Raw genomic sequence first — 13,308 nt, 5'->3', positions numbered from 1 at the left:
AGATTAAAACTGTTTTCTGGGCCATGGCCTAGAGTTAAAACCTTGCCTTTCACAGGCAATACTCTTATCAACTCAGTGTGCAGACACAGACCAATAGGCCCCCCACCTCTTATTTACAGTTTTTCTTCAGCCAAGCGCAGATGCAAGGCCAGGTTGTGAATCATGCTTGGAAAGCTATTTGTAAGACCATTACCTATGAAAGAAAATGTTGCGGGTTTGAGTTCGAGCGCATCAAACACTTTTAATATGCCAGGGAGTTTCTAAACAATGTACAGTCCACTGCAGAGTGAAACACTCATTCTGGTAAATTCAATGATGTTTGTCAATCTGAAATTGCACTATTCAAATAATCACAGGGAGAACCTCATAAAATAATAATATGTTATTGGCCAACTGTCAAGAATGGAAAAAAACTATAATAGTAATGCAAATTTTTTTTACTATAAAGGACACACTGCTCAATTTTTTTATCTTACCATTTGTGTTGTCAAAAGGCAATCACAGACCTTTGTTCTTACTCATTCTGTAATACTTTATGTACAAATGAATGTTAGTTAATTTCACTCGAATGACTTGAGTGTGAATTCAAGTTTTCATCAAGCTGAAAATATTTGGGAAGGAGAGTGGTAGGTACAACATTAATTGTGTAATTATACCAACAAAAATAACCAACTTTTGAAAATATAATATAATTTGATACATAAAAAAACATACTCATGAAATGGCGGAAGGTGAAAACACGTACAAAAGTTATGGAAATTTACACGCTTTCAGAGACAGTGGTTCCTCCTTCCGGCACAAGAATTGAAAGGGAAGGAAGAGGAATGAAGCGAAAGACTGGTCAGTTTAACAAATGAGGAAAGTTATGGAAAAGCTGTGCAGAACCCCAGGTCAGGGAAGACTTACTGGATGGGATGTGAAGGAAAGACTCACCGTTCCTTCTCATCCCGTATGGTAATCTTCCCCTGACCTGGGGTTCCGGGCAACTTTTCTGTAATTCTCTCCATTTCCTAAATCTTGTCAGTCCTTTTCCTTCACCCCCCTTCCTTCGCCTTAAACTCTTCTGCCAGAAGAAGCAGCCATTGGCTCTGAAAGCTAACTCATGTACATAACTTTTATATGTCTTTTCTCCTGCTGCTGCTTGGTGAGTAGATGTTTTTATCTATCCAATTAATTATTCACAGACAGGCACAACAGAGGCAGTGTTAATGTCTGTGTGATATGCATTCCTGTGAATATGTGTGTGTATGTTGTCCAATTCAGAAGAAGGGCTTTGGGCTGAAAGCTTACTTTTTTTACCAGTATTTTTGTTGTGCCTGTCTACAACTCAATATCTCCGCTATAAGGTGAGCAGCAGTCTATCATTTTCATAATATCATCATTATTCCTTCCTGCAGTCAATTAATTATTCATTGTCACAGCAACTGCACCTAAATTTAACTGTCGTTTGTGATGCGGAGTACTGCATTTTATTTTTCTAACAGACACCCAATTTTCTGGGAACTTAATATTTTTTTTCTTATTTGTTGCCAAGATAAGACATAAATTTGTTGCTTACCACCTCACATCAGTGATATTTTTAGCATAATTTCTTGCAACTATCCGAACTTTTATCTCATTTGTATAAATGTGTCATAACATATATTTTCTTAAGTGCACACATGCAACATTGCAGAAATGGAAATTTTTGGACTGTGTTTTCAACGAAGTGTTGCAAAATATATAACTCATTAGAAAAGATATTTAATCAAGCATTATTAAGTGATGAAAGTATTATGTTGTCAACCATTCACATGTGACCAATCCTAGATTTTTTCCATACTTTTATTGTTATGTAGTTAAGTCTCTGAACATACTTCTGGGAAATACACAACAGAAAAAGGGACTTGACTATGATTGTTGGATGGAGCAGATGTCAGGAAACAGCATGAGATTAACTTCATGTGGTGTAAGACAAAAAGAATTAAACAAGAATTTAATTGATCACAAAACAGCTACCATAGTTAAATGTTAATTATCTCAAGATCTGATATAGCCTTGAATCTCTCAAACTTAACTTTTTGTGCACTGAATCAATCCAATGAATACACATAAATTTCATATTTTTGATTATCCAGTTTCATATGGAAGTTGTTTCAAACAATATGACTTAATATGTGCATATTAATGATATGAAGAAAATTTTTTGGGTTTTTAGTAAAGCACATAGAACCTAAGAATTATGGTTGCAATATATTTTTTTCTATTCTAGATTTGAAACACAGCTGGCAATGAATATTCTACTTATTTTTAATATAGAAATAAAAATGCTTTGTTAAGGAGATTAGCCAATTTTCTTATGTACCTGACACAATATAGCATAAATGTGTTTTAGAAGTGGAGTGAGTGTCTCATGTTGGTGAATTATTTATGGAAGTACTGAGAGCATACAGGGTATGATAATTACTAATTAGTGACTGGACATTGCTGAATGCATTATTCTGTTAACAGTTCAACATCTTATGCCACAAAAGTGACAATGTTCGTGCATGCAATACATTGTTAATAAACATCTCATTCAATCATTTATTGTTTACAGCATCTGTGCATGAATTCTGTAAAGTCTAAAACATGTTTCTTTTTTTAACGGTTTGAATGTTGGTTCTTTTTAAGATATGAATCAAAGAGGGCTGGATGTGTTCTCAGAGAACACTCAGACACGTGATTTATAAATGAGTACATAAAGCATCAACAGTGTTTGCTGGAAGACTGTGATAAAGAAGTTTTTGACCAATTGTATCCATACATGTTTGGCTGTGTTCACAAGGTATGTACCGATGCCCTTTATTCTCCAAATGAAGTTAGTACATTCCTCCTCACACACTGCTGCAAACAGTGCTGCTGAAATATGGCATGTGGCAATTCCTGAAGTAGGAAATCATCCAAAAGACATACAATTTGTCCCTTAAGACATCACTGATTGTGTTCATATGCTCATTGCAAACCTGTACTATGGTCACATAGTGTGGTCCTGTGCTTACTGCACATATGACTTTTTTTAATCAATCAGTTCCACACATGTGTCAATGTTGTAGCGGCATGTCCCTTACAAGGTGAAATGTCCTTGCTATGACAGAAATTTCCCAGAAACTAATCACTCTGCTTTGTTCGAACTCACTTGCCTGCTAATATTGCACTATTTGACATCAAGAGGCATACTGATACTTGCTTCCAAGGTCCAATTTCATTTCATACCTCTTCATTCACTGTACATGAAATAACATTATCCTTTCTGGTCTCAAAAGAGATGACACTGCAGTACATTTAAGTATGAAATTTCTTTGCAGTCTTATTGACTTCCCGTTAGTACAATATTTTACACATTCCCTGAACTTGTATTTATTCAGGCCATTCTTTCTGGAGTACGCAATTTTGATTTCAAATTTTTTAAATGTATTTCAATATACCTCATAATAAAAATAAACACACTGGTTATTTGAGCTCTAAAATACTATTGAGAAAACAATAATGGAAATCTAAATCGCTCAGTCTTAAAGAATAAACTATTGCCTATTATGCAGCTTAGTAGAAAAGAAAAAAAAACTGGAAGATACAATGTATTGGAGTTTAAGTTTTGTATGATTTTTGTTGAACTAATAATGAAACAATAAATCACATACATGGCCACTTATGGAAACAGTTAACAAATATAAGAAGGCTAACCCTGACAGAATACTTAATGAACAAACTGATTTTGTATCTAATGCATATTTTGGCATATTTGATAGCATATTGATGAAGTACCCAGCTCTTCTCTTGACTTCAGAGTCATAACGAGCAAGTAATTAAACTTACATATCCACCAACGGTATCTGTTTCTAGGTTGATTTTAGTGTGTATTTCATTGATTACTGTGGGACACTGTAAGACAATGGTTGTATGACTACAGCTTTCTAAAAATGTAGCTTTTTGTAATTTATGTTTAGTGAGTTTCTAGATTATTCATGTGAATCTCATCCTGTCAGATTTTATACATCTTATTGTTTTTAGTCAATCTATTTTCTTTATATTTGTGTCTAAAATTGACTTATAAGCCAAAACACACCTGCCTAATAGCTTCTCTCTCTCTCTCTCTCTCTCTCTCTCTCTCTCTCTCTCTCTGAAACAAAATACATCAATAATTCTGCATATCAGGATATCAGGGATCCTATGATTTGTTGGTAGGTTTGTGGAGGTATGTGGCATTAGATGTCTATGTGCAGGTCATGTAATTCATGTAAATAATGGGCTGCTGATTTGTGTATGCGGTGATGGTGCCTGACAGCAACATAGATGGGTTCCATAGGATTACATCAGGCAAATTTGGTCACCGAGACTTCAACATGAGTTCACTATAATGCACCTTAAATCAATGTAGCATGTTCTGGCTCCGAGATGTGGACAATTATACTGCTGAAAGATGACACTGCCGTCGGGAAGACATCATGCGTGAAGGAATGCAGGTGATTTGCAGCTGTCAGAATGTCTTTGATCACTACCACAGTTCCCATGCAAGCACAGGAGTATGTCTCTCATGTGCACTGCACATTCCGAGCCACCGTTCACCTGACGATGGAATTTGTGGAGACAATTAGCGAGCGACCTAGTGTAGCAACATGTTTACATTGATGGTTGAATCCTGATTGTCCCATGTCCACTTCAATCGTAATTGACGATGCCACTGGGTCAATATATGAATATGTTGGCAGAGATGCCACAGATCACCATCTATCCTACTTTATGGAGCAGGTAAGTCTCCGAACCCCACATTCTGTGAAGAGTTGTGGGCATCCCACTATTTAGCACTTGGTGGTAGTTTCACTGTCCACCTACCTCTTTCTGTAGATGCTTACGACAGTAGTACATGAACATTCACCCAACTTCACCATTTGCGAGATACTCGTTCACAAGCTCTATGTAATAATGATCTGCCCTTTGTCAAAATCTCTTACATCAATGGATTTCCCATTTGCAGCCCCTATGTTCATCACAGTGGTTTTCCATCCACGTCTACACCGCTTACATACTTCTGTTACCGCATCGCATGCTTGCAATGTCACCAAGTGGCATCCAACGTCACAGTGGGCAGTGTTTTGTGTGTATCATGTGAACTAATGCATACAACAGACAAACTTTAATAACTGTTAGCATATGAGCATTTGCCTTTTCAACTAATAGTCTGTCTATGTCATCAAGGAGAACGATATTTAATAGACTGTGATGTGCGGCAAATATCAGGTGATTATATATTGCCCTTTGTATACACTTCACCTATATTTTTTGTTTCATGCTACAGTTCTGTTAAGCAGGGTGTAAACATATCAAACCTCTAATACAATTTTGCACAGGCATAGTTTATGAGTTTGCATTTTATAGCTGTTTATTTAGTTATTATTGGAACTCCAGTCCACAGTTGCTGTAAACAACTGGCATGTAGGGCATTCATGCTAAATTTAAGTTCTGTTGACAGTAGCCTCTCCATGCCATCTTGCATTCGTGATATAGATAATTCATATTACTTTTTGCCAAAAGATAGACTCTCTTACTGTGCTAGTCCTACATGAAATCTTGGCCCATGATTAGCTGTTACATTGTCAAAATAAATCTTTTTTTTTGAAATTGTGCTCATATTGTATTAAAATTGTTGCTTCAAATTGGCTTTAATTAAACCACTGATTTAAATACTGTAGTGTTATACTTTAACAGTCTGTTTTACAGTATTTGTTAATTCTATTCAATAAAGACTCTTTCCTCTTTCCAATTTTTTTTATATTATAATATGCTAGCATTCTGGTTAGCACATTTGTAGAAGGTTTTATTGACTCTTATTGAAACTGTTTCAAGCATCTATTTACTCCATAAATTGCTAATGTATATTTCATGTAACCTGGACGAGCAATGGTGCGTTGTGCTGCAGACATGTCAATCATTGCTGCATGTCAATCTGCTAAGTTTATACAAATTCAACATGTTTGTTAGAGTAATGTATGTGGTGCACATAATTTTACATAAAATAATTAAACTTATTTGGCTTATTACTTTGACTGTACTGTATTTACATATGTTGACTAGATGTGATCAAAAAATTATTTGTACTTGGGTGTGTGAAAGAGTTATATACCCATAATTTGATTTTTGATATCCCTACTTGCAAATCTGATGCACTTTTTATGGCAAGATGCCCCCATCTTACTGTTTTGTGGGTCTGGAGATAGTCATTATAGACCAAAATTAATAACCTGATGTATAACTGGAATAATTGTAAAAATATCCATGTGGTCCATTCCATTGTCATACAGTACATAAATTTATACACAGAATGTGCGCCTACTGCCACTCTAGCCTGTGGAGCTCTAATACAACCTATCACTCAGGTTCTCACTTATTTAGGGGGAGGCAGAAGGGTGTAAGAGGAAGGGAAATATGACAGGCAATGTGAGGGATGGATAGGTAGTGCTGTGGGTGATATAAAAAAATCAAGGATGACACTGTAACTTGTATTATTGAATAACAAACATTATGCATGCTAAAAGTACAGCACTAACCTGAACTGGCTGCTGAATTGCTCCCATAACAGGTTGTCCTGGCCCAACTTTAGCACGTCTCCGATTGCGCTGTGCCTTCGGTCGTTTGCCTCCAGTTCCCCGCGGTGACTGGTCCGCCGAATTTGGTGTGTCTGCCTTGCCCTCATCCTTCAACTGGGTGCAGTACACACATGAACACTACACTTCAGGATTAGAATGAGTTCGCCCACACGGAAGCACACTACGCATTTCACACTGGTGCAGAGAGAGGAGCACAACACAAAAGCAGCTGCCTGAGCAAATGTTTAGCAGGAAATATTTAGATGACATCAAGAAGATAAGAAATATGTATCTCAAACACAAGTAGCTCTTCTAGAATGCAAAATGAAAAATACACCAAATAAAGCCCGTACACTACTCCAAATTCAGGACAAGCCGTATGGGCAACACAGAAAACTTAAATGTGAAAGTCTTTTACAATAACAATCAAACAATAAAATAAGGAATTGAAAGCATACATGCTGCACAAAATTCAAATGAATAACACAAAGAAAAAACACTCACAGAATTTGTTTCACTATTTGGCAGATAAAGCAATAACTAGAACATTAGATGGAACACACACACACACACACACACACACACACACACACACACACACATGAATGGATTGTACAAATATAAATGAAATACATATAATTATCAACATGATGCATATTGTGTTAAATAACAGTTTTGTTCATTTCTTATTTTTTTTAAACAACCACCTCAACACATATAGGCAAAATGGAAATTGAACATTGATTTTATTAAAGTTAAGACCATATGCGTCCCTAAGCCTGCAAACATTTCACCTCAAAGTAACATTTCCCAATCTAGTTTCAATATTCTCTATTCACTAATTGTATGCAATAAACAGCTGTTACATAATGAGCTCTCACATCAGTATAACAACTTCAGAGCCTCTGCTAGCCATTTGGATGATGATAGCAAAATATCACTGGAGAATAAAGGAGAACTGAGAGAGATTACATCAGAAATTCTCCAACTCACCAGATTATGACTATAAGCCTTATATCATATGGGAGACTAATAAAAATTTTTTTGACACACAAGAATTACTGTAATGAATGAAAGTTTTCATAATATCACAGAAGCTGTTGATCAGACCACAAAAGAGCATTCAAACCAAACTACTGTCACTGTCAGTGTGATGACCAAAGGGAGCAGTGGGGGCCTAAATTACACACATTAACAGGTTTACAACTGCTCCTTCTCAATGGATTCTCCATTTTTCACAATATTTGACATTGTAAGAGGTTGTGACATATTCCAATGTGGCAAACTGTCACCTGAAGAAATCTTCCTTAATTTTTTCAACTTAATAAAAAGATACAGGGCAATGTCTTGAAGATATTTTCGTTCTCGTACTTAAATCTACAAAATCCTAAATGATCTGAGAATCTACTGAATTAACTGTCTCAACAGCTGCATAGGGAAGATCTACACTCAATTTCAGACTGGATTTAGGAGGTGTCAATCACCTGAATTGGTGAAGACCTGTCTAATTGTGTGGAGATTTGAACCATATTCAATCTGAATATATGTTGATTGCTGTCACTCAGCTAAGTATGAAGAAATTCAGGTTTAATGATAATGAAAATGGAATAGCACATGTATATGATCAAAGAGGAACAATAATTATGAAGTTAACATACTAAATAGCAACTATGTGCCAGCCTAGCTGTGTGCAGAACAACCATCAGTTTAATGGTAGCAGCAACTCATCATTGCACTGGCTGCACAAGATGATGTGGAACCATCCTGATTGATGAGCACATAAAGACAACAAAAAAGTAATGAAGGGTGACTGGATCTAATGCACTGTCAGACAGTCATAAAACATCATGTCCATGGAGAGATCAAATGAATGAAACATTTCCCAACTGATAAAATTGTATGTTGTTTTGCGCAATTTATGTTGTTAACAAGTTGTATGAAAAAGTAGAAGTGCTCATCATATAACAGCAAGTACTTGTATTATTTGTCTGTCAGCAACAACAGAAGACATATAAGTGTTACCATGCTATCTTATTTAAATATTTCCCATGTGAGGAAAAATGAAATTCCTCCCTGCTTGGTGAAATCAGGTGTATTGCCCAGCCCAAGCATAGGGTCTGAAATCCTCATAGTCCTGTGCAACAACAAAGTATTCCATTTTATGGATTGACTAGCCTGCTCTCCCTCCAATTTCACAAATACCTCTACTTTAACTATCCGCAATATATAATTCAAACCAATATCAGACGATATCCTTGCAGATTCAGCCATTTACAGTTGATTCAACCATTTACTGTTGATTCAGGTTGCTACTGGGATTCCTGATTTTGCTGTATTTCATGAGTTCCTAAAAAACTGTTGGTGGTAGTTGACAATTAATCCATAAAAATACAATATAACTAGAAGGCAGAAACTTACTGGTTTTTCCTGTGGTGGTTCCAAGTCTTCGGGTGGCAGAGGTGGAGCATCAAGATAATACGATACTGGCCAAGCAATAGCATGTGTATGATATTTAAGAAGACGATGTGTATCTTCATACAACAATGGTTTCCTTTCCATGCGCACTGCACCAAACCAAGCCCAAGATAAAGGAGCAGGATTTTTATGGCCTTCAAGAAGATCCCACGGGTTGACACGTTGTTTCTCAGCCACTTGCAGTCCCTGTGGAACGATTTTGCATAGTATACATGTATTAGAACAATTCCATAATATAAACTATATATTTCTTATATATGATTTATATTTCACTGGAAACAAATATTTGAAATAACAGTTATTTTCAAAAGATAAAGATCTGACATCTTCCAACATTTGGTTTCTGTTACCATTTTGGCAATTTGTACACTTAACAAAACAAAAATTTGCCAGACAAAGTAGGAGTCCTAAACACTGATATGGGTAAAATACAGCATTCATTTTTTTCCTTTTAGTTTGTATTGAAGAAATACAAAAGTGGTAACATTACTTGAATATTATGCAAAAATGCTCAGGTTAATATCTGAGACCTGCATTCAGAGGACAAAAGTGTATTGGTAGATGGAATACACAGACATTATCTACAGAAACAATTTATATCAACAGAGTAGATGGAACAGGTGTTATTGTCACTGGTGGATTCTAAAGCTGAATGCTTAACATTGAAAGTGATGCCCTTCCACACAGCTGACAATAAATCTGAACCTACTCTGAGTTTGTCCAGGAATTGTAGGTTGCAGCCATTTGTATTGGGAGCTCTTGTCTTCTTCACGTTATTTGTAGCTATATCCAACAATGCCCTTGTATACAGGAGCAGCAGTAAAAACATCTAAGTTCGGTGTTCGGACCAGTCACGTTGAAATAATATTTTACACCATATTTCATTTCTACATGTTAAACGAAAGTGAGTGCTTAACGGAAGGACAATTATAATTAATTTCACTTTAGCAATTTTATCCAAAAATATTTTCACAGTGAAGTTCTTGAAGGCATTCGGTTCTCATATACCTTATCTTCCAGAGATCTCCCAGATCTTATCTCCCAGGTAGCTGGTGTCACTTGATCACTTGTGTAGTACATGGGTATTCTCTGGCACTGTAATGACAATCTTTGGCCATAAATGTGAGTCAGTACTCATTTTTAACTTGGGCATAACATGCATTATTGTTTTCCATGTAAAATGTCAACAATAAAACAAATATCAGCCAGTAAAAAAAAAAAAAAAAAAAAAAAAAAAAAAAAAAAAAAATTATGTAAAGCTGGCCACAGTGGCAGCACTGTCATGTTTACACCCAAGAAACAGAAGTGTGTGTGTGTGTGTGTGTGTGTGTGTGTGTGGGGGGGGGGGGGGACAGTGTATACAACAGTAATTCTTACAATTCAAGTGCTATCATACACTATTTCACATTGCACAGCATAATATTTAAAAACCAACTAGCACTTTCATTTGAGAATACTTCTTGTACACTGTCACTACAACTAATAACCTATGAAATATTGGTACTGTGCACTTTGTTTGTTATATTTTTGGGCATATACTGGAACCTCATTCCATTCAGTATTATGTCCCTATTGCGCGTGCGCGTGGGCGTCCGTATTAAACAGAACAGTACCTGCATATTGACAGCTGTCTCTCCTTTCACACCAAAAAGCCCCTCACATACAGCATGGTCACTCATCGATGGTTTATCTCCAGTGATGAGAATCCCTTGCCTACTTTACTGTAGGTTTCATGAGCGCCTTCACATAGAAACACTATCCCCAAACTTAGCAAGCAAACAGATTTCCCTTGCCATCTCTTCACACATGCCTAATCTTCTGACCACGCCTTTTATCATTCCCTAAAATGAGGGATATCCTACCCAAGATCCTTCCCACACTTCCTAAAGTGACATTCTGTTGACCACTCAACCTATGCAACATCCTGGTTCATCCTGATGTCACTTCCACTTCCAATCCCTTGCCACAAGGGTCATATACCTGTAGAAGACCCATGCGCTAGACCTGACCAATACAACCACACAGGACTTCCTACTCCAGTTCTGTCACAGGTTAACACTAGCCTTCAGAGGCAGGGCCACCAGTTACAGCAGCCATGTCATATACCAACTCTTCTGCACACTGCACAGCTTTTTATTTTGGTATGACGATCAACCAGTTGTCCACCAAAATGAATGTTCACCACCAACCTGTGGACAAGAACAAAGCTGACCATCATGAAACAACATGCAGCTGAGAACATGCTTGTGTTCAGTGCCACCTGGATCCTTCACTCCAGCACCAGCTTTTCTGAACTAAATAGGTGGGAGTTATCCTTGGATCACATGCTTGGCTTCTGCATCCCTCCTGGCCTCAGTCTCCACTAACCCATTGTCCCCACACACTCTGATCACCAGTTTCCCCTGCCTCTGTTCTTTCACCCTCTCCAAAAACCAATGACTCCTTTCATCCCTCTTGTGTGCCGCACCTCACCGGCTCACATGCCTAGCCCGTCCACCTGCCATCCCTAGGCAGCAAAGCTGCCTCCCTTATAGCCACTAGGTACCTGTTTGCTACCCCTCCTCTTGCTTCTCACCTTCTCCCTCTATCCACCCTACTCAATAAGACTCCCATCCCAGTCCGCCTGCCGAATTGCAATCACAGTATTCGAATAGTAATCCTGGTATTGTCTATCCAGCTGGTGTGGTGTGTGTGTGTGTGTGTGTGTGTGTGTGTGTGTGTAGGGGGGGGGGGGGGGGTGCACGCTCTGACAATTTGACATTTCTGCTATTCAGTGAGTGGTCTCCTTTACTCCTAAAGTATTTACTAAGTGATATGACAGGTATTCAACTGTATTTCATTCATACATATGTAGTTTGAAAGCTACCTTGTTGCTGTCAACAAGAGCCTCTAAGGTGGACATCAAAATAGAAATCTCCCCTTGTGAAGTTTTGTGTCTTATATGAGAAGCCCTGCAGGACTATCACAAAAATGTAGAAAAATGTACAAGAGCAGACATGTTAAGAAACTGAAGTACCAAACAAGTTATGCAATGTTTTTCAGTAATTACAAACTGAATGTTCACAAAAACATAAACTGAAAATTTTATCAGCTTATGCAGAAACAAAAAAAGTGTAGTATCCTACTGCTTTATGACTTTTGGGCAAAATTGTTTTGCACTTTCTTTTGCTTGAATAAACTTTTGCTGTAAGCTAATAGTGATGCACCATGCAACTCATTTGAATATTTTATTCAGTTTAAATTCCAACATTGGATTACACAAAACTTACTGGCAAACGGAATCTTTGCCTTTTGCAGACAATGCTCTGACAAATGAGTTATTCAGGCACCACACACCACCCACCCTCACTGCTTTACTTATGCAAAAACCTCCTTCCTTTCTTCAAAAATATTTGAGAGTTGTGCATGGACAGCTCCTTCAGTACAGTTACTTGCTCGGTAAAGGCAAAAGGTTCTGAGTTGAAGTACCAGTCCACAACACAGTTTTAATCTGCCAGGAGGTTCCAAACTGGTGCACACTCCATTGTAGAGTAAAAATTCATTCTTGAAACTCCCCTAGACTGTGAAAAAGCCAGTTTTCCACAGTACCATTTCTTCCAGGAATGCAAGCTATGCAAAGTATGCAGAACTGTGAAGTTTGGGAGTGTAGGTGAGGTGTCATCCAAACAGCGAGCTGCCAAAGCAAGATTGGCACCTCGCAATGAAACCACAGAAAATGATAGTCGCTGCATGCCACACCTACAAATGAGCAACACCAGCATTGCCACACCCCCCAGAGCTTCGCTATGCCACCGCAATCAATGTTCTATTTACGGCTGAGCACAGGAATGCTCAGCCAAGTTTTTAGTCACTGTTCAAGATTACAGCATCATCTTAGATTAGGCCACCAGTGCGTTCTATGTCTTAGGCAGAACTATTTGTGAATGTAAGGTCAAATGTCCTGCGAGAGAAAAGACTTGTAAGTCATTTATATCAAGTGATATGTTGATGTTCAGCAAAGGCTGTAAATATGCACAACATTCCTGTGGAAATGGATTGTACAAAATTAAGTACATCTTCTTATTATTGTTGTAATAAAGTGGACTAACATTTTATGTGTTGTAGTTTCTGCTCAGTCTCCTCTTAGAGCAAAGTATATAACCCATCATTTTACCAGTGAGAATATTTTTGTCTGGCACAAAGAAAGGCTATGACACTGCTCGTACCATAAGTCTTCACCTGCTGTTTATTG

At 37.5% G+C, this 13,308-nt stretch overlaps 1 protein-coding gene across 1 annotated transcript in view; it reads right to left on the bottom strand.

Moving 5' to 3' along the window:
* LOC124595444 (mediator of RNA polymerase II transcription subunit 12) overlaps positions 1 to 13,308 on the bottom strand; it is a 371,808-nt gene that overhangs the window by 75,150 nt on the left and 283,350 nt on the right. The window contains exons 34-35 of the mRNA XM_047134188.1: positions 9,021 to 9,263; positions 6,564 to 6,716 (exon numbers count right to left, since the gene is read on the bottom strand). Of these exons, the coding sequence (XP_046990144.1) occupies positions 6,564 to 6,716; positions 9,021 to 9,263 (396 nt within the window). The remainder of the gene's footprint in view (positions 1 to 6,563; positions 6,717 to 9,020; positions 9,264 to 13,308) is intronic.

This window comes from Schistocerca americana, chromosome 2 (assembly GCF_021461395.2).
Source record: "Schistocerca americana isolate TAMUIC-IGC-003095 chromosome 2, iqSchAmer2.1, whole genome shotgun sequence".
In the NCBI taxonomy this organism is placed as follows: domain Eukaryota; kingdom Metazoa; phylum Arthropoda; class Insecta; order Orthoptera; family Acrididae; genus Schistocerca; species Schistocerca americana.
This window is presented reverse-complemented; position numbering and strand designations above follow the sequence as displayed.